The 23,149-nt window shown below is 38.6% G+C and overlaps 1 protein-coding gene across 15 annotated transcripts in view; it reads left to right on the top strand.

Moving 5' to 3' along the window:
* LOC117435469 (sickle tail protein homolog) overlaps window positions 1–23,149 on the top strand; it is a 221,321-nt gene that overhangs the window by 174,973 nt on the left and 23,199 nt on the right. For 14 of the 15 annotated variants that reach the window (XM_059019803.1, XM_059019800.1, XM_059019801.1 and 11 more), the window contains 5 exons: window positions 8,318–9,156; window positions 11,732–11,836; window positions 12,335–12,384; window positions 17,612–17,745; window positions 19,596–19,771. In XM_059019803.1, the coding sequence (XP_058875786.1) occupies window positions 8,318–9,156; window positions 11,732–11,836; window positions 12,335–12,384; window positions 17,612–17,745; window positions 19,596–19,771 (1,304 nt within the window). The remainder of the gene's footprint in view (window positions 1–8,317; window positions 9,157–11,731; window positions 11,837–12,334; window positions 12,385–17,611; window positions 17,746–19,595; window positions 19,772–23,149) is intronic. The other variant, XM_059019802.1, reaches the window with a different exon arrangement.

The following is a 23,149-nucleotide window of genomic DNA, read 5'->3' as shown; positions in this document are numbered from 1 at the left end:
TTTAATCATTAGAAGATGGACATTTGCAGAGGAAAGCTTGGTTTTGAACTTTTTCTACATTAGTCTTAACCAGCAGGCTTAAATTAAGTGTTTATTTTTTTCTCTAAAACAGCACCCAGATAGAAGCCCTTATGTGGTAATGAGCAGTGCCTCCCTCATGTTTAAACAGTAAAATGCAGGACAGGCATGGGGCCAGTCAAACGCTTGCAGTACATTATTCATTATCAAACACTGGGAATCCCCACCCAGAGGCTCAGCCTGTATAAAAAGCAATGTTGTAAGCCTGTTCTCTACCCGTCCAGTCCAGAGATCTGCTCCAACTTCACTTACAGTAATTACAGGTCTTTAGCTATTTCAGCAAAAAAAAAAAAAAAACATGTTGGTCTTTTTTTTATTTGCATTTTTACTGCACAGAATCTTTGTTTGTTTATTTTATCTGAGGTCATGATCATAACGCTCTCCTAAATTTTGTTTCACAGACCCAGATTACCTCTAATCTGGGTCTGTGAAACAGATTGAGCTACACTTGACATTGGTTTATACCAGTTTCACCTACAGTTCTTTTTTTTCATGTGGATGTAACAAAATAAGTGTTTAAATCACAGCTCTCTTCTCAAGAGAGATATTTATAGACTGTCACAACGGTGAAACTGGAGACCCTGCTGTGTTAGCAGCAGCCAAGTTGACTTTTTTGTGTCTGTCATGAAAACACTTTAATTTCTGTCACAGGAATACAAGCTGCATCTGTTTTAAATATGCCGGTCCTTATAGGAGACTAACTCTTCCAGCAATACAGTAAAAACATGTCCTTGTGCATAATCTGTTCACCCACACGCACTAATAATCATAAACTGTCAAGCTGCAATATTGATGTGATTTTATAGTTGAAATATTTAACCCTTTAGGGTCTGAGCCATTTTCACCTGTTTTTTAATGTAAGATTTGTGCCGATAACTCTTTAACTATAAAGGTTACAGGTACATGGCATACATGAAATGAATGCGCACACACTAGGCTTCCATAAAAAAAGTGAATTAGTCTGAAACTCACCCTGTTCAATACAGATAACAAAACACACAGAAAAAAGAGAGATGCTTTTTAGAAAAAAACATTATTGTTTGTAGAAAATATTTTAGCATGGCCAGCTCAAATCTGACAGCGTACAATGAAACTTCAACATGTAGGGAACATGGACAAAAAAAATGAACAAATTGGGTAATAAATAAGGGAATTATGGCCATATATGCAAAAGGGACCAAAAGCAAACAAAAAAAAAAGTGATTCATTGAAAATGTGCAAAAGAAAAAAAAATCCCATTCAAATTATTATGTGGCACACGATGGGGCTGCTCAGTGTGGCTTGAATGGCCAGCAAGGTGTCTACCAGGGCTGCATACTCCTAACGGCGCTTGACTCTGAATCTGATCCACAAACACGCAAAACAAATATATATATATCTGTATCGGGGGGAAAATAGGTCCTTGTTCTTTCAACATCGCCATTTCTCTTACTTTGCAAAGATTTTGTGTGAACATGTTTGTTTACTGCACTGAGGTAGGTCTGTTATCAGCGCCGCAGCAGCATTCCAAAAGACTCACATTCAAGCCTCTCTGCACACACTATGGAGACAGTGAGTGGAAGCAGCTGGTATTGCACAAAGAGGTGACCTTGTGGTCTCTGTGTACAGCTCTGCCGTGAGCGAACCCAATTAGCCTGACCGCTCCATGTTGCCAATAGAAATGGTTTCAGTATCATCAAAGTTTATGATGGTGCAAGACATTATTTTGTTGCAAGCATTGATTACTAAAGTCACACACTGCAGCATTATCGATGTTGCTTTTGATTTGCAGGCAATGCCGTTTTTAACGAGGATAATGATTTATTGAAAAATAAGTTTTTGGCAAATGCAGCTTGAGCAGTAATCTTGTCTTGGCATTCCGGTAATTGCATGAGGGAGAGGATAGTGCTGGAGACCTGTTGGAGCCAAGGACATTATCACTCCCATGGCAGTTATAGGATGGTGTACCAGTTGAAGTCCTTCACCATAATTTGATTGTCAAAATGAGCTTTTCCTATTACATGAAAAAATAGTAAAGTTGATCTGCACTGCTAGTATTCAGTGATTTTGTAGCATAGTAGACATACACCACTGGGTATTGCATGTTTAAGCCTGCCATTATTATCAGTGGTGCAAACGTGGTTGTTTGGTTTATTGTACAGTAAAGGAATACAGTAGCACATCCTATCCTGTTTGGCTTGAGTATTATCTCAAGGATATATCATATTATAGAGTTATATGGACGATGTCTTGTAATTCTTACTAATAGAGTACTGATGTATTGTTACTATACATAGAACTTCATGTTTTTCTATTGGTAAGAAACCTTTCTTTTAAACAATTGTATTTTTCATTGGGGGGAAAGGTTTATAAAGAGAATACTGTTAAATAGCTGAGATACATGGACGATTGTTGCAGTTGAAGGGAATTTCGAGGGGTCTTTCAGGGAATATGTTTGTGAATGAGGTGTCTTTGTGATGTGACATACAGCAGGCAAAACAGGTGTCCTGGTTGGCTGTAAGATACCCAGCAGTCTATATTTGGCTTTATGGGTCATATAAGCAGTAAGTCTACCGATCGACTTTATTAATGACAGATACTACAATGCTTTATTGGTTTCTTTGTTCTGTAAATGTGTTGGATTCCAGGGTTTCTTATTGCCAGATTTGCTAAGCTTGTGTAAGGTTTGAGCCAGAAAAACCAAACAAATAGTAAATACCTTCTCAAATCTGTTCCTAATAACACATCACCTTAGCAAGACAAGCTAAGTCTTCAGAGTGTTGTGCTCAGAAATGGAATGCTTGTATGCAATTGGCTGTTAAAATCACAACGTTGCGAAATATAAAACAGATGCCTTCCTGGTATGGTGTGCTACTTTTTTTTAACATCTTTTAATGAACCAGATATGCCTGTTTAGCCCTACCTTTTAAGGTTAAACCATGGTATATCTGTAGAAATGCATAGTTCAGGTATAGTGTATTTTGATGAAGTACTCCATATTTTATAGGAATTCTTACTTGGTAAAGTTGAAAGACTCCCAGCCCTTCACAGGTTACATCTGTTTACAATAAGCGTGTCCTAGGAATGGAAAGTATGCAGCTTCATCTCGTGTACAAACTATAGAATAGCCTATTGTTTGATAGAACAGAATTGAGAACAAGAGAACTGATTGCACCTGTCTTTCAGACAATGCCTCTGTCACTTGCAGTGAGACACAAACTCATACAGAATAAGGAGAACAACATAAATGTAGGGAATTATAAGGCGAGAGAAAAACCTGAATATTTAAGGTAGGTTTATCTTTGGTAGTTCATTCTTAACTAAAACAGCTCTCAATGGCAGCATATGTAGTATTACCAAAAGACCTGACTGATGTTTAGACCTGAAGTATTTCTCAGTGTTACTTCAGTATTGTAATCTGAGTAGCAAGTTTTTCCTCTCCTCACCTAAAATCAATTTATCATGGTCTTATAAATATAGCCCTGGGAAGTTTTAAAGTTATGTGAGAGATATATAATACATCCCCACCCCCCCATGCCCCCTTAGTAGACTTGTATTTCTGGAAATGGTAGATCATACATGAACATTAACAAACTAAACATAATAAAACATGGTCAATCGAAAGTAAAGACGTTCATTTTACTAATACACTTTTATTTATCTTCTGATGAGACACTGAATAAACATGGGGGGGATCTGCCAGAGGCTTCTGTGGTTTGTAAACATTATGCAGATGTGGGGCGTGGACTCCCGGATTTATTTTGTTTTGTTTTTCTCCTCTTTCACACACGGAGAAGTAAACATATATAACTACTACACTTTTAAAGAAAACATACCTTTTGAAATTGCACTAAAAAGTCTAACTACTTTAGGGTTTGCATTGCTTTTATTACTCATTACTACGTAGCTAATTGTTAATGTGTTTTATTGTATTGCCATTTAAAAAAGAATATACAAAAGCTAGCAATACCACTGATTTCAAGAAAAACACAAAAGACCATTGTGACAGGGTGGCTGGGCGGTGACGTCACAGCAGAAGCAGGAACTAAAGCACTGACACCAGTAGTACTGAAGTTCAAGGCGGCGTTTGCCGTTTTATTTTTAAATACAAAAATAAATCAAATATTTTAACAAAAACACTGTGCTCACAGAGCGAAATAAAAAAGGTAAACAAAAATAAATCTCAAACACAATAAATAAAACACAGGTCAGGCTGGGCAGATTGCCTTCACTGTTCCTATGTCTATTATTATTAAGTTTTGTTTTTTCTCTTGTTCCTCTCGCTCTCTCTACTCTCTCCCCGAATGCAGAGAGTTGCAGGCTTTTATAGCGTGGCCGAGGGGTTTAACTGGCTAGTAATTAGTCTATTACCCCTCGGCCACAATCTGCACGAGTTTATTAAATACTGTGTGGATGGGGCTTCCCTTCCACGCTACTACACAAAAACAAAACATTCGGCTACACCGTCACGAACAAAACAATAACAAAATACGCAGCGCTTCGCCGTCATATAAATACAATAACTAAACAAACAAACAAATAAATACAAAATAACACTGGCGGAGGGGGAAACCCTGTTCTAAAATAAACACACATTTAATCAGCAGGGCTTGCTAACGCCCTGCTGCAACCTTCTTTAAGCATTATTTCAGTGAGTGAAAAGTATAAAAACAGTTACACTGGTGTATTCTGGGGAAAACAGGAAGGGAATGGGCTCTGTCTTTACTCTTGTGCTGGTTGAAATTATTTTTTTTTTTTATGAGTGGTGTTTTTTCCTTTTATGAGTGAGTGAGAAATTGATCATAAAGAAATCTGAGCACAGTCATCTTTTTATATGTGCGTAATTTGTTTTGTCTAATGGGTATATAGATTGCTGTGTAAACATTTTGCACAGGAATCACACTTTCATACATATCTATACTTCAGATGGGTTGCTTGTTATATTGTCATCCAGTGCTACAGTCAACATGTATGGTGGCTGTTCATGCAGAATGGAATTGATTCAGAAAGTTATCTAGGAAATACCTGGAGGCAGATGGAAATTGATGTTGTCCTGTCTATAATAAAATAATGTACTACTAGTAATTTGTCTACAATGAAACAACTCATCATTACAGTATAATTACAATCCTTGCTTTGGTTAGGTGAGTAATGAAGCTAACATTTAAAAAGCACTATATTTTCAAAAGAAACACAGTTAACCCGTTGCTGCCCAGTGTCTAAAATATTTGACATTGAGAAAATTGACATTAAATGGGTATGGGAACATACTCTGGGTAGTAAAGGATTAATATATATATATATATATAAACATATAAACATAACATTTATAAAAATATAAATATATTTATATATATATATATATATATATATATATATATATATATATACACTATGTAACACAATTTTTGTTCCTGGGTAGTAAGTGTTATTTCCAAATTGCTTATACCTCAAACGTATAGAAAATGGCTATTATTCCCCACAAACTTTGCTTTTGTGACCAGGACAGTGATATTTTGAAATTGACCTATTTCCAATGAGAAAACGGGCGAATTTGTGTCTTTTCGTTCACATAAAGTCAGAAAAAACAACATATGAATCCAAATTAACATGTACTTATACTAAAGTAATACAAAAATGACTACAAAAGATTTAGAAGTGAGTAGTTTTTCAACATTTACGATTATACTGTAAATCACTTTCACGAATCAGCCCCCAAATGTAGTCTCCCATCATATTCTCGTTATACTGTCCTTGGTAGCGGCATTCAAAGTCCAGTATATCCTGGTGGAAGCGCTCGCCTTGCTCCTCCGAGTATGCTCCCATGTTCTCCTTGAATTTATCAAGATGAGCATCAAGGATATGGACTTTGAGGGACATCCTACAGCCCATTGTGCCGTAGTTCTTCACCAGAGTCTCAACCAGCTCCACATAGTTTTCGGCCTTGTGATTGCCCAGGAAGCCCCGAACCACTGCGACAAAGCTGTTCCAAGCCGCTTTCTCCTTACTAGTGAGCTTCTTGGGGAATTCATTGCACTCCAGGATCTTCTTTATCTGTGGTCCGACGAAGACACCGGCTTTGACCTTTGCCTCAGACAGCTTAGGGAAGAAGTCTTGAAGGTACTTGAGGGCTGCCGACTCCTTATCTAGAGCTCTGACAAATTGTTTCATAAGGCCCAATTTGATGTGCAGTGGTGGCATCAGCACCTTCCGGGGGTCCACCAGTGGCTCCCACTTGACGTTGTTCCTCCCCACAGAGAACTCGGTCCGCTGTGGCCAGTCCCGCCTGTGGTAGTGCGCCTTGGTGTCCCTGCTGTCCCAAAGGCAAAGATAGCAGGGAAACTTGGTAAAACCGCCTTGGAGACCCATCAAGAATGCCACCATTTTGAAGTCTCCTAGACCTTGATGCCATCTCAGAAAAATGCAGATATGTATCCACTTAGGCAGCTGGAACTAAACTGAACTGGTGGGCTTAAGGCTCCTGTATTTATACTACTATTTATATTACTGGAAATTTCTAGAAAGTTCTAGAAGTTACTCCAAGTTTACTCAGCACTGAATCTATCTGGAATGTTCTGGAAAATAGGTAAATTTCAAAATATCACTGTCCTGGTCACAAAAGCAAAGTTTGTGGGGAATAATAGCCATGTTCTATACTTTTGAGGCATAAGCAATTAGGAAATAACACTTACTACCCAGGAACAAAAAAAATAATAATAATTGTTGCACGGTGTATATATAAACAAAGCTCTGTCATAGCACCACCAAGGTGTTTACATTGCTCTAAAGATTGCAGGACTATTCCTGCATTATTGCCTCCTCAGATTCCTTCATGGAATATGGAGGTGGAAATCTGCAGCTTTGTTCTCCATGAATGTGATGGTATCTGCCAAACTAGCACCTGCTAACAGCCTTCTCTCAGGGTCTATCAGGGATACAAAGAACATGCCATGATAGATGCTATATTTATTTACTCACAGGTGCATGCTACGTAGCACACGTGACAGACAAGCAAGTAGTCCTTGACATTTAAAAACATTACAATGCTTCCTTCTACTTGCTTAAAAGGCCACTCCCATCACTGTTTGATGAGCTGGTGGTTTCCATACATCTCCTTATCAGGTGGATCAGATCAGTCACATTCTACAAGAAACACAAACCAGTTTTTTTTTTTTTAAAAACAACCTAAAGCTTGCATTTCTGAGTCGAACAATGGCCTCAAACCTTAATCTAATCCTAACCCTGAGCCTGTCCCTAATATATCAGCCACCCTCTTTTAGGCAGATAGAAGCCACCACTTCGGAAAATTAAAGCTGCACACCGTAAAAGGTGCACCAAGGCTTCTGTGTTGGCAGGCTTAGAGTGAAGAAAGGCAGGGATCTGAGTTAAAGAGGCAGAATTCTATACATATGAGCCAGGAAAACAATATATTCCAGTAAGTGATTGTAAAAGGTTGTTTGTGGAGCAGGATGCAGGTCTCAGCACTACACTGAAGAAGGGAAACTGTTCTGTCTAAATTTTAAGATACAAATCTGCAAACTAGTCTTGCCAATTACCATGTTTTTACTGGTCTTTTATCCCAATGCTTGATTGTGCATTGCCATGCGATTTATACGTTGCAGCTGTACACTTTTACAAGGGGTGTTTCTGCAATTGGGTAATGCCCAAACAAATCAGTTTAGTGGCACATTGCTGCCTCAAGGGAAGACAGCTGCATGTTCTATCTATGTGGTTATATTTAAATACATAAAAAAAAACTAATACGTTTCTTTAAAAGTACAGTATAACTTTTCTGTGACCCAGTGTGAATATCCTGTATTCGCATCAAATTTTGTTTTAGGAACAAATTGAAGACATATGTTTCTAATACAAGGGCTCGAAAAATGCTTGTAGGCAAATTTTCGTCCTCAAAAGAATTCAGCAAGGTACATATCTAATATTTATTTTTTGTCCACCATAATAAAAACAAATAAAGGTAATTTGTAATCTGCTGATGTTGCCGTGTTCCTGCCAAAAATGGGGTTCAAAGTAAACATCACAGTTATACAAGATAGTAGGCTTTGTTTTTTCTGATCTGACTGTAATGAGACTGGGGGGGATTTACAAAACACACTGGATTTGCCTGTGGAAACTTGGGAGAATGTAGGATTAATGGATAGAAATGAAGGTGCTTGATGTTTGTTTTGGGGTAAACAAGCTGCAATGAATACTTGTTGATTTTCTATCTATCTCTTTTTCTTTTTTTCTTTTTTTATTCCAGATACACAGAGAAATAGTCTACACTACTAGGGAAGGCCAGCATACCATGCGTCAACCCATGGGCCCCCCACCCCCTCATGTCATCCCCAGCTCGCTGCCTCCTCCTGCTGCCCATTCTATGCCCCCTTCGCCTTCCAGGATCCCATTCGGTGGGCCCCGTACCATGGTCCTGCCAGGCAGTGCCACAATCCCAAGGGACCGGCTGTCCAGCGTGCCTCCCTCCAGGTCTATCTCGCCCAGCCCAAGTGCCATTCTGGAGAGAAGGGACGTCAAGCCTGACGAGGATATGGGCAATAAAAACGTTGCACTGATGCGCAGTGAAGGCCTGTATGCAGACCCTTACATGCACCATGAGGGTCGGCTGAGCATTGCCTCCTCCCACAGTGGCCATCCGGGGGACGTGCAGGACCACTCCATGGGCTATCACCGCGGCTCCATCAGGTCAACAGGCTCTTACTCCAGCGCTACCATGGCGACGGAAATGATGGAGCACCACACTGTGTACAGGCAGAAGTCAAGGAAGTACGCAGACAGCCATTTGCCCACTTTAGGCTCCAAAACCCCACCCCCTTCCCCCCACAGAATAACTGACATGAGGATGATGGACATTCATACAGCCCAAAATGCCCACGTGCCCCCTCTTCAGACCGTTCAGCTCGACAGATCGTCTCCCATCCGCCATTCCTTCAAGAAGGAACCCGGGACGTCGGTTGCCATAGAAACAGTAACCAAGGCACGGAGCCCCATGACCTCGCCTGTTTTCGACTTGGCATCAGGGCCAGGAGACAAGCTGTTGCTGGGACATGGCCCACCTCCATCACCTAGTGACCCTAAAACTAGGTAAGGTTATAAAGTAGTAGCTTGTATGAAGGGTACGACTTACACATACTGTACCGTATAGTCAGTTTAATTTGTCATCTGATATATTCTGTATGAAGACAAGGATACGAACGCAGTCTTCGTACGTGGTGCAGGTATAATTTAGTATTTTGGACACAGTTACTTGGAGTGGAATGTTTCAGGATTAGTAGTGTAGGTATTTTGCTGAATATTTGTGCAAGGGTGAACTGATTCTCATCAATATGACATTGGCAGTGTAATCAAATGTTATACGGTAGTTAAAGGCTTATGATCCTGGTTTTTAATCCCTGCTTAGCCACTGTTTTACTGTGAAACCCAGGAGGCAAGTTACTTTATCTTCTCAGCCTGAACTCAATCAGCTGTGCCCCCACTCCAAAAAAAAAAAAGTGTCATCGTGGGCCAACCTTGAAAAGGATCAGACAAGAAAGTAATTTCCCAATCGCTGTTTTAGCTCTTTCATTTTTAAGCGTTTTTATTCATATCTTATAATTTTTTGAAGTCATTTAACAAAGCTGTGGCTTTTTTGACCAAGTTCAGAACAAATATTTATAGGAAATGGTCTGAGACATGTATCCTTGGTCTGAGTTTTGTATTATTGGCTTTTATTTCAAGGGGGACAAGAGTAGCCAAATTCTCATCTACAGCAAAATAAATATTGACAAGTAGGTACTTCAGAACAATTTTGTGGGATAAATGTTAGAAATAAATGTCTTAAGGTTTTTCAGAACCAAGTGTACAAACAGCTCTTTAGTCATTTCATAAAGCCCTCTGCTGATTACTTCTAACCAGGTCAAGAGTGATGGAAGTGATCAGGAACTGTACAAATATATAAATAGTGGGTTTTTCAGGTTTCACTAAAAGGGTAATAGAAAAACAGGTTAAATAAGGTTAGCTTTGAAGTCTTTTCCTTAATTGTATTGTGTAAATGTAGTCTTCATGGGATGTGTTTCACTCTAAACTGCTGTCCTAAACGTTACCCTTTCCTAAAATACAACATTGAGAATGTGTTCTCAGTTCTCAGCCCTTTTTGTTGAAAATCCTTACTTTCATCTGTGCACGTAAGCATGTCATTTACTGAAAGTGGGCAGAAAAAAAAACATTGTGTTGAAATCTGCAGTTGTTACAGTCTTACAGAAAAGAAAAGCCAATATTTCTGAAGAAAGGGCAGGTAATTACATGCACTGTTAAACTACATGAGAGAAAACAGCCATCAGTCTACTGCTTCAAAGTAAAAACGTTAGCTTGCATATGCATGAGTTCCTTGCTAAAGGCTGGCAAAGATTAAATTCTGTTTTGAAGTAGCAAGCAGTTAAAACAGACAGAGAATTATACTTGGAAGCCTTTTCATTTTCTGGTACTTAAAACGTAAGAACAAGGAATTTCTACAGAAGCCTATGTCTCTAGCTTTAATCATTCCATTGACTAAAACACTGCTTTCTTTCAAGTGTCAGTAAAACGCTGTGTAGAAAAGAATTCAGGTTTAGACATGAGAAACGATAATTCATTGCAACCGTAAAGTAGTTTTTAGATTAACAATCATGAAATGGAGAAACGGTTTTATTTATAACATTTGGAAATGAACCGTGGAATCAGAATAACTGTGGAATAATTAAAAGAACATCAGTGAATCTTTAGTTTATCAGAGACATGTCTACCTAGTTTTCAGATTTTCCGCTGTTGGGCAAATGTCTTGCTTAATATTTTTGGTGGACAGAAACTCATAAAAGATACAATTGCAATTACTGTCCTTGCATGACAGAGCAGTGCAATTACTGTCCTTGATAGTTTTATAACAATTGAATTGATTTTGTTCCTCTCTGAAAATATTGCATTTGCACGATTTTAGGGGAGCTTACATTACTTTGTATTAGTAAGCCTGGACATGAACTTGAACTTGAGAATTCAGTCGCCAGGACATCCAGAGTTCAGTAGCTTAATAACATTTGTTGCTTCAGTAGGGAAGGTTAAAAAAGGTGATCGGGTACAGATGTCTCCCACTGACCTTCAGTCCTCTGGTAAATTGGGAAAATTGGTTAAAAAAAAAACAAAAAAAAAAACAGGGATACAATAATTGATAGAAAAATACAGGTAACACATGAGATTGTGTGTTTATATGGTGGCGGGGGATGAAACTGCACCCGAGCTGAACCCAGGTATCTTGTGGTTCCACAGCAGAATGGTATCATATCAAGTAACTGTCAGCACTCATGCCCCCTGTAGGATATGAGTCACTCGTAATAAATGTTCAATGATGCAAGACCCTGGAAGTGGTTTCAGTTTATGTGCATTTTAAAATATCAACCTTTCTTTTTAAACAGTCGTAAGTACAATTTAAATGGTCAAATCCGTGACCTTTATGAGACACTGCCAGTTACTACCAAGTACAGTAGTAGGCAGGGAGCATTATCTTAAACGTCTTACGTATCTGACGTATCTTAAACGTCAGTCTGAAAATCAGTGCCCCTGTCCTGTTCCTAATTCATCTGCTTTGCATTAAGATTTTGCTGCAGGTAAGTTACAGGAGTTACCTAACTGCTTCCTCATTTTACTGCAGAGAGAGAATGAAGGCCATGGAGAAGCAAATTGCCAGTTTGACTGGACTTGTTCAGTCTGCACTTTTAAAGGGGCCTAATACCAGCAGTGCCAAAGAAGCTTCAAGGTATGACGAAATATAGTACCATCTAGTAAATGGGCTGTTCTTTATTTTTCCGACCTTAAATGAAGAAAATGGATACATCTGGGAAAAGGGTGTGCAGTTTGTACAAAGCCATTTGTTATATAGACAGGAACCCTGTACTCTCTTTCGTTTAGCGTTTCTAATAGATACAGGCATAGACTTAGAAGAGGAATTGTGACACAGAAGCAGTAGAAAATAAATTGTGTGAGCTTTGGTTGCAAGCTCAGCAAACGTGTTTAAAAAAAAAAAAAAAAAATAATAATAATAATAATAATAATAATAATAATAATTACATGCATGGGTAACCAAGGGGCTATATATATTTGGGCAGCTCATGGGCAATGCCAGTGACATTCATTTTAAATACATCTAATATTTTGCAAAGCGGGCCAATGATTTGCATTTAATGAATCAGACTCATTGAACTCTAATCGGTTCACAGTTCTGATAATCATTAACTGTCAATATATTGTATTTCAGTGAGAACACCATGAAGACTGCCTCCCTCATTAACAGCACAAGCAGTGGAGGTAAGATTGTCTTATGCTGGATATCCTTTGATTCAATCTTGAGTGTTTAGGAATTTGAGAAAGACCTGCTGTACAAATAATATTGCTCATCCTTTAGAATTGTCAACCTAAAAAAAACTGTCTGTCTAGTAATGCAACAGTGCTAAGGAAAAATAGTTTGTCATGCACTGGAACACAAATGATAATACGCATAGGCATATGGACATCAGAGCAGTTCACCAGAGTAGAGTCATATTCTTTTAGACTGTACCTTTATTCTGGTCTTCAGTGTTGAAAAAGTTAAATATAGATCTCTAAAAGGTGCCCCCAATTCTTACTCTCCCCATTGTAACGGCTAAGTGTCTATCAAACATCATAGAAACACCCCAACAGTAAGAGCCTCTTAATCAAAGCACCACATGGCACTCATACACTTGACACCCCCTCAATGTAATGCATCCAGTTAATACCCATTATCTGTAGGGTCCCTTTCAGTGCTGCAATTCCAGCACTATTTTCATCTTCCAGTATCCAGCTGGTTTTAAGTCTTCTTTTCACAAGACTCTCTCCTTGCAGCACGCAGACGACACCTAAAAGTGTAATTCCCAAAGTAGAAAGATTCAACGTCATTCTGCTGCCTCGCAACAGGAGACACATTAGCACATAAAAAAAGATATATATATATATATATATATATATATATATAATAACTTAACATGTTAATTTTATAGAAACTGAATTCAGAAAAGGAGATACCTGCAACACTGCACTATTCTAAGTCAAATAAAGCAACAGTGAATGAGGTTATATGCAGGAACGACCCCCTAATGTTTCGTAAGGAACAAAAAAGGTATTTTTTTTAGTAAGGTCCAGCTCTGGGAGCAATGTGTTTGTTTTAGACATTGAATGATACTGAAGTGTACAGTACAGCCTGTCTTTGTGTTGAAGTGTGGAAACACCTCCTTGAGTGTGTTGGAGAGGGTGATTAACATGGCAGTCTGTTTTCAGTCTTACCAGTTGCTTTTCAGGCTTGGCAGTGCCACCCTATCTGTTTTTTTCTAGAAACTTCTCCTAGATTGGGAGATACAATAGTTGATCGACTGAGATGAGCTAAAGGTTATGAACTCTGAAGCCTAAGGGATTCTCAGAACATTCCCTCTGCAGACAGTGATAGCAGAAAATAAAAAATATGAATACAAAAAAACAAAAACATTTTCAGATAGTGTGGTGTCTTGCTACAGTTTAACTGATGCCACAACCCCCACTGCTTACTCTTGTCCTTGTTTGAAATACGTGTTTACAGTTTGAAGCCTGTCATTGAGGTGCATTCTAAGAGAGTCAGAGGGCATACTAACAATTCTCTGAGGTGCTCTAATGCTGTTGGAATCCATTAAAAAAGAGCCATGTATGTGTGATTACTGGACCATGCCCCTGGACAAACACACACAGAGGTCTTGACGTGCCACTTAATGGATCATAGACTGTGTTCCTGCTGTGATATCCCTTTTTATAATAGCGTATCTAATACCCAGACCACATCAGAAGCTCATTTACATTGTTGGGAGAAGCAGCTTGAGTTGTACTTGCCCATACTGGCTATGCTGACAAATGTTAGTTATATTAAAGTCCCCCTGAAGCATTAGCTGAATGCCAGATTCATTATGAAGGATATTGGATAGCATCACTTTATGATCCCAAGGAATGCTGTTTTTATGTTTTTTCAGCTATTTTTGCAAAGTTCATACTGTGGTGACATAACTGTATCAGACTACTGCTGGCTATAGCTATTGGTTCATTATTCAGTTACATTGCACTCAAGAAGATAGTACTGACATTCGTTAAATCTGGGTGTGGATAAAAATGATAAGTTTATGGTAATTCATATACAAGAAGCACCCCTTATTGTGCTGTAAAGTGACGATTCCATGTAGTTAGTTGATTAAGCTTATATTTATATATTTAGATACAGTAGTGTGCAAATGTATTAGATCACCTCAATATTGGTCATTTATTGAGCTTTGCACACAAAACGTATTCATTTACTATGAAATTAGTTATGCATTTTTGCAAACTCCTCTTACATGAAACTAAAAACACAGCTATGTCGGTAACACTTTATATTAAGGTGCTGCTTATTAATGTTTTATAAATATATCATATATGCGTAATAACTGTGTTATAGAGTGTTAATAAAGCACTATAGATGGTTTGTAACTATGCAATAGCCATCGATGGAATTACAGTTTTATAAAGGGGGTAGTTTTTAGCCACCTTTTCTACTTTGGGATGTTTAACCATGCAATGGCCATAGACGGAATTTACGTTTTTATAAAGGGGACAGTTTTTAGCCACCTGTTGTACTTTGGGATGTTTAAACGTAATTCCATCTATGGCTATTGCATGGTTATAAACCATCTATAATGCTGTATTAACACTCTACAACATAGTTATTAAGCATATGTTATATATTTATAAAACATTAATAAGCAGCACCTTAATAAAGTGTTACCGCTATGTCTAAAAGTGTCTTTAGTGATGATATTTAGTATGGCCACATTCGGCATCCAATAACAGCATGGAGTCCAATAAACTACTAAAGCAACAGGGTGTTGGAATACATTTGCACACTAGTGTACGAGCAGCCCATTGAGATTCATGTCCCACCCAGTTTAGAACACAGCAGCAGAGCTGTGCAAGTTACAAGCAGAAAAGAATCCCATGTTAATGTGAGCATAACTAACAGTACAACTCACAACTCAACAGCCATGCAAGTTACAGAAGTAGCTTAACTCTTGTACTGCGTTGCCACCATGTGAAGATAAAACTGTTTGTGTTACAAATTCCCTGCAGTGAAAACTCCTAGGACATCATCAGATGTTTTATTTAATAGGGACAATGTACAATTTCTAACATTCATGACAAGTCACAAGATGTATTGTACCCAAACTTAACTATAAGCTAATTTACATCGGGAGTCCCTGGGCTCATAAGAAACCATATATATATATATATATATATATATATATATATATATATATATATATATACTGCCGAGAAAAAGTTTGTGAACCCCAATGATAATTATGGAAATTCCATAGTTTTACCATGATAGCCTTCTTGAATCAAAATCAGTTTTTTCTTAAATATCCAATAGGGTTTATATTAACTAATTCCATGTCTTTTGAAACAAAATGTTGTATGAATTAGACAAACAATGAGTAATTAAGATTCAGGGTATGTGAATAAGTAAGTGAACCTCTGGTTTTATCAGCTCAATTAACCCTTTGCAGTCCTATGTCTAGTCGTTTTTCCTCCGGAAAAAGCAGAGAAAACCATTCAAAGAGCCGAGAGAAGCCGAAAAAAAGGGGCGTATCTCATGAATACAGATAGCCCCGACACCACATAGATAACACGGACATAAACAAACAAGGTAGCTGCTTCTGCATCCAGCGCTCAGAGAATATCACAGACATTTGCAGAGTTTTTTTAGATGTTATAGTAATAAAATAATGACTTGGATCGCATTATTGAGGAGTTTGGTGATAAAACAAGTGATCAGGAGATGATTTAATCGGTATGCACTACTATGTAGAGGTATGTGAAAAATACAGCAAATAAGGGGTGGGGCGGGGCTGGAGATGCAGTACTGTCCTGTTGATATGCAGTGCCTTTTTAAACCTGTTTTACTGTGAAAAAAATACTTTTAAACAGTGCGTCTAAAATAAACTGTGCGTGTGGAAATAAATTGGACCTGACGCGTCTGAGATGCGCTGAATAAATGGACCGCAAAGGGTTAAGGGGATAATTAGAATCAGGTGTTTAAATAATTAGGCAGATCTTCAGGGGTGAGTTTGGGAGGCCCCACCCTATATAAAGATCAGAAACTTTGTGAGTTTGGTCTTCACCGTACAGGTGTGTGAAAACATGTCATGCCACGATCAAAAGAAATACAAATGGAGAAAGTTCAAGACCACAGTCACTCTACCCAGGAGCGGTCATCCTACCAAAATCTCTTGAAGAACAAACCAGAAAATCACCAAGGGTCACAAAGAACCCCAGAGTAACATCCAAGGATCTGCAGGCCACTTGCCTTGGCAAATGTGAGTGTTCATGACTCAACTATCAGAAAAAGACTGAACAAAAATGGTGTTCATGGAAGGATAGCCAGGAGGAAACCACTGCTCTCTAAAAAGAACATTGCTGCCCATCTGAAGTTCGCCAAAGAGCACATAGATGATCCACAAGACTTCTGGAACAATGTTCTCTGGACAGACGAGTCAAAGGCAGAACTTTTTGGCCTCAATGAGAAACGTTATGTTTGGCGAAAACCAAACACTGCGTTCGAACAGAAGAACCTCATCCCAACCGTCAAGCATGGTGGTGGGAGTGTGATGGTTTGGGGCTGCTTTGCTGCCTCAGGACCTGGACGGCTTGTCATCATTGACACAACCATGAATTCTGCATTGTATCAGAAGATTCTAGAGGAGAATGTCAGGCCATCTGTCCGTGAGCTGAAGCTAAACCGAAAGTGGGTCATGCAACAAGACAATGATCCTAAACATACAAGCAGATCTACAAAAGAATGGCTGCAGAAGAAGAAATTCTGCGATTTAGAATGGCCTAGTCAAAGTCCAGACCTAAACCCCATCGAAATGTTGTGGCAGGAACTGAAGCGAGCTGTCCATGCAAGGAAGCCAGCCCTCAAATGTCACCGAGTTGAAGCAGTTCTGTAAGGAGGAATGGGCCAAAATTCCTCAAAACCGATGTGAGAGACTGACCAACAGGTATAGGAAACGCTTAGTTGAAGTCATTGCTGCTCAAGGGGGTGCCACCAGTTACTGAATCTAAAGGTTCACATACTTTTTCACACATGAATATTGAATGTTGGATAAATAAATGTTGAAAAAGTATCCTGTTTTGTGTCATTTGTTTAATCAGGTTATCTTTATCTATTATTAGGATTAAGATCTAACAACATTTTAGGTTTGAAATATGTGAAAATCCTAAGGGGTTCACAAACTTTTTCTCTGCACTGTGTATGTGTGTATATATATATATATATATATATATATATATATATATATATATATATAAATCAAAGTTGTGCTGCACCAAGACACTGGACAGGGTTAAGCAATGTTCCATTAGGAAACTAATTTTTAACCCCAGCACTGCTGTATGTACAGGCACATGAATACACAATTGTAGGGATTTTCTTTTCCTCACTGTTGCCGTTGTGTCCCTCCAGCAGCAGTCTGCAGTATCCCAGCAGTCACTCTCCCTCCTGCCGGGGGCTGTGCACCAGCTCAGGGGAGTCTGCTGCATTTCAGAAAGAACGTCTCTGACCTCCGTCTCCAGCTTCATCACATGAGGCAGCTGCAGGTACCACCGTCTCACAAGAACTTCTTTATTTGCGGCATCTATCAGAGGTCTCTCTTTCAGATTCACATCCAGGCTTTCTCTTTTCCTCTTGGGCTGTGTGGGTTTGATTTTTGTTTTTATTACAAAGTTGTTGTCTTTAAAAGTTTGCCTTCTGTACCGTAATTCACTGATAGAATGCAAGGACAGACCTTTTATGACCTAAAAAAACGTTCTGTCAACCTAAACACAACCTTTTCACATTTGACAACATCTGGAGGCTGGGTACCTTTGCCCCACCATTATTTAATTGAAGCTTTTACTTGAGGCCAGCAGTTACCATGTGTCTTAGGCTACATTCCTAGTAAGTCTGTCAAACGAGGACTGAAAAATGTAATTTCTATAAATTTGTAGTAAATATTTCATACGCTTCTATAAACTGGAAATCAAAATCAGTGCCATCAATTTTCTGAATAGCGTAACCGTCACATTACAATGTAGTACATAAGGATTACAAATTATGTTTTAAAGAAAATTGAGAACATGAGTAGAAATTTGAGACAACCTTACTGTCACCAGTGATTTATTGCACGCACTGTGTAGCTGGAAGGTTAGCAGCAAAATGATATTAAAATTGCTTTGGAGATTTAATATTAGCAAATGTATACTCTGCTGCAAAATGAAATAAGGAGGATGCATAAAATGGACTGGATCCAGGACTTAATTAAGAAAGGTAATTGAATTAGACAGAATGCCTTCAGGGAATCTTTGCTTTTCCATTTGTGTGTAATATTTATGAAATTGTTTTTATATTTGTAAATCGCTTGCAGCTATTTAACTTTCTTAGCTGTGAATAAAACAATGGATTGCCAGCTGGCTAATTTAGTTTTAAGAGCTATTCATTTCTTTTGAAGAATGTTTATTTCATGGCTTTTGACCAGGTTTTATTAATTGTGCTTTAGCACAAGTGCCTTTAGCAGCTTGTAACCGCTAGCTAATTAAACTCCAGATCTTTTCAAAATATTGTCAATTTACATTTTTATGATTTGAGTTAGACCTCTTCCCCTTGAAAAGAATAACATAACAATGGTGCTGGAAGAAAATCATAAAGTCTCAAAATTGTCTCTTTTTTTTTTCCAGGAGTGCAAAATGACTTTGGGTAGGGTTTGTACAGTAGGGTTTGCTCATTTCACTACTTTACAGCATGTGGGTCCAAGATTAATGATAATAAAGGTTATCAACTTTACAATGCCATTGAAAAGCTGATAACTATCTATTCAGGGACACCAGAGAGTTTAGTAAGAAGCAGGTCCAAGTGAGGTATAAGGCCCTACCCTGTTATGCGTTTATTCATCAGCCCCAATATTCATTTAAAGGGGTGTATATTCATATTAAAACTTGATAGAGAGCAAATAAAATGACACATTTAATCTAAATTGGAACATGAAAGGTGTGAGGTATGGATGATTCTGTTACAAGCCCTGCAACTCCTTGTAATTAGAGTTGCAGAATAAATAAATGAATCATTCGATTCTGTGCGAGCATTGTTTTCCCTCTATCAAGACTCTTAATCTCAGAATGGGTTTGACACTTAAGGCACAAATAACCTTAATGCTGTCAAGCCATTTCTGTCAGGTTTTGTTTGTTGGTTTGGTTTTTAATCTATGAAAGTACTTTATGGAGTTTAAACTGTGCCTCTCTCTGTGAAAAAAAGAAAATAACAGCAAGTAACTAGATCACATAAAAATAACAGAAGGCCATTTGAGCGGGACAGGGCGGGGTGGGGGGAGGATGGGGGGCCGGCCTTGCCCTGGACAGAGAGGCAGTGTTCTGGCCTGTCGTCTGAATCAGGCCTGTGTTTGCGTGATTGACAGCTGCAGAATCAGGAGACGCTGCGGGTGATGCTAAAGAGAGCAGAGTCAGAGATCAATGGCAAGGTGCTGGAGGTGGTAAAGAGACTGGAAGACCCTGTGCAGAGACAGAGAGTGGTGGTGGAGGAGGAGAGGCAGAGATATCTGGGGGAGGAGGAGAAGATCGTCACACAGCTGTGGTAAGAACACTCCACGCAAATCATTGTCTATTTCCTTCTCTTGGCTTTTTAATTTTTTTTCCCTGTCTAATCTTTCTCTTTCTATAATGTTTACATTCTGTGAAACAAAACAATACAAAATACAGTGCAGTCTGTTTATAAGAATCACTGATATAAGAATCAACTGCATATAGTGATCAAAACCGTGGGACCAAATCATTCCTATACCAACCAATGTAAAATACTCTGCTTGTAAGAATCAAGCAATCCACTAATAATTTCTGGGCAAACTGACTACATGTAATACAGTACTTGATCAAGTGCAATGACGTGTACAGCCAATAAAAGCTGTTTTTGAATTTGAATTTGATCACATCTCGTGTGATTAGGCAGGTACTCCGCGTGGATCGTGCAGTGATACAGGAAACACTGCATTGTTTGTAATCAAACATTACCACACCACTACATTGTGCAGGTATGTTTTTTTGTGTTCTCTGTTAGTGAAAATGTGTTTCAATAAAGTGAATACACATTCATTGAATACATACCGAGTACAGCAGTGTTACTGTGTGATATTGAGGAAGTGTCATTATTCATGTAGAGGGAGTGGGATTGCGGAGGAGCAGATGCAGAGCTTTGCATCTCCGCTTAATGAAAAACTGAGATTTGCATCACAACAGAATATAAGTAAGTCACAGATGCTTAATTGCAGTGGTAGTCCTGACAGTAAAATACTGTACTGTAATGTCATTTTAATTCAAAGGCCATTACACGTAACACCGCAGAGCAGTTAAACTAGGCACCCTCATGAGACGATTGCTTCTCAAGTATACTAGAGTAAAATAGGATTCTGCAGGTTTGAGTAAACATAATCGTGATCATAACAAGTTACTTACCCACGAGGACTTGTTTTGATGCATTGTCCTCAGTGATTGAGCACCATTGACATTTGTATACTGTATTAAACTGCTGACGCGCGGAGGCGCTTTTTCTAATTGTAATGTGACGTGGCCGAGGGCAGTGTAAATGATCAGGCTGGAGTCTTGATATATAGTTTTAAAACCGGTGCTGGTTTTATTTTTCTTAGTGTAACAACCGCTAATAAAACAAACAAAATAAACCTTGCTTTCAGTTGGAGCACTAACTAAACAATACTTTTTGTGGTCCCTGCGCATACTTGCGGGAACTCATGACATCTAGTGGTCAACCCATTACACTGCAGGGAACAAAGCTTTCATTCTCAAACTAGCATACTGATTGTGCAGCACTTCACCACAGTAATCATATTGGTCCGCTTTTAAGAATCAACCGCTTATAAGAATCAAATCATCCAGGATGGATGTGATTCTTATAAATGGAGTGCACTGTACTACATTATGTTTATAGGCAACACTGTCTAAAAGTGTTTTTTGCAGATGCACATGATTTAACATGGGAAATGTATATACACAGAGATTCCTCAGACAGGTGGGACTTACACCTGTCTATTAATAAAAACAGCAGTGGATCCTAATACCGCCGCCCTACCATTTAGAAACCTGATTTTTCGCTCATTTCACAAAATTGTTATGTATGTAATTAAGTGGATAAATGAATCACCTCTGGAAAGGCAAAAAAAAGCTACTTAGGGTTAACTTAACGTTAATAAACTAAATTATCACAGCACCCCTACACATGTTACAAAATGCAGAAGCAATTTACAAGGCATGCACGTTATTTAACAGAATGGTGAAGCAACTCAGCAGAACAGGAAACACCAAATTACTTGGCGACTTGTGTCTGATTCAGGTTTTTTTCAAGAGCTCGAACAATTTCCAACTTTGTGTAGCAAGAGAAACAGCAGCGCATTTGCAGTTTGTTTGCATGTCATTTTGTAGCGATGAGGTGCACTCGTGGAAATCAGAGTACAAAACAATTCAATGATATGATGGCGTTTCTGATGAGATTTAATAAACCAATCAGTGTCCCTGAAGACACTTTCGTGATGACAAGTCGCTTTTTTACAAAACAGTACTGTATACGCTGTGAACGAATCGCTATCAGTGCCAAGAATGTGTTCTTTGAAGCGAAGTTCCTGTTCCTTTGGCCAGAGCATTTACAATGGGAAAAATCAGTTTCACCACAGGGTTGTTCCCTTAAGCGAAGTGTTCTCTTAGGAGGTGTTCCTATATGCAGAGACTATTGTGCAACCAAGGCTTGGATGATTTTAAATGGGTACCAAGTTCTTTGGAAAAGAAAAAAAAAGGTTTGACCATGCTAGGGGTTGATTATTCCTGAGCCCTGGAAAGTAGAACCTAGAAGTAAAAGTACAGATAACTGCAGTTCAATTTCCAAATATTGAAGACATAAATACGAAAAAAATAGACGCACTCAAACATCAGTCATCAATTCCCAATACACCGACAGAAGCCATCGGCAAAACTTTTGTCCTCTGGTTTCACATTTGGCCAGGCTTGTTGAAAAGAATAACAAATGGGATTTGTGTATTTCCAGAGGGAGAGTGTGTTTCTGATACACTACTGAAATATGCAACAATACATTTTGACAGATAAGACTAACCTCTGTGTTATCAGTGTTGGCACCAATGATCCAGAAACACAGAAGAATGCAGTGCCAGGACTAGTTTTGAAGCTGGAATCTAATCTCTAGCTCAAAGCTGAAATGTTTTGGGTTTTATTTAACACAAAATGTTTGTCTGTATTCCAACCAAAGTGCACCATGTAGGCATTTATTAACAATTAGAATAAATGTCCTGAAGTGTGTCATATTTGGCAGCTATTTCTTACTAGCTTAATGTGTACTTTTTAGTGAAAACTTGGCTCACTGTCATCTCTGAAAAAGTACAACCTGTTTTCATTCTTTCATCAAAATGTCCTTGTGTTTTGAATTTCTCAGGGACTGGGTTTAGCTTCCAGATAAGCCCCATGTAGTGCCTTGTGCAAACTCAGCATAGACAGCTATCAACATTTGTTTATGTTTTGATTTTTGACCCTGTAGACCAGTGGTTTTCAACCTTTTCATCTCCAGTACCAGTGTTTCCAGCAGAGACCACCAGGTGTACCAGTAACTATGTGCAACCTTAAACGGCTGTTGTAAAACAGAGACCTACCCCATTCCATTACAAACCGGTTTGCTCACTGAAAATCTGACTGCATCATCTAATTAGGAGTTGTTCACCACAATCAACAACACATGAGTGGCTGCTTTTGTTCCCCATCAGTAACTTTGAAACGTTCACAACAAATACCTCTCATCTTAATTTCTCATCTCTCTGTGATTCAGTGGTACAAACAGAGTGATACATTCCAATGGTGCGATTGAGGGAGTGGTGTTGTGGTTGAGGAATCATATCATCATAAAGAACAGCTGCCGGTGTGTACCAGTTGCAAACCTGTCACG

The sequence above is a fragment of the Acipenser ruthenus genome, chromosome 3 (genome assembly GCF_902713425.1).
Source record: "Acipenser ruthenus chromosome 3, fAciRut3.2 maternal haplotype, whole genome shotgun sequence".
In the NCBI taxonomy this organism is placed as follows: Eukaryota; Metazoa; Chordata; class Actinopteri; order Acipenseriformes; family Acipenseridae; genus Acipenser; species Acipenser ruthenus.
Note: the sequence above shows the minus strand (reverse complement) of the source record. Positions and strands in the feature narration are given on the sequence as shown.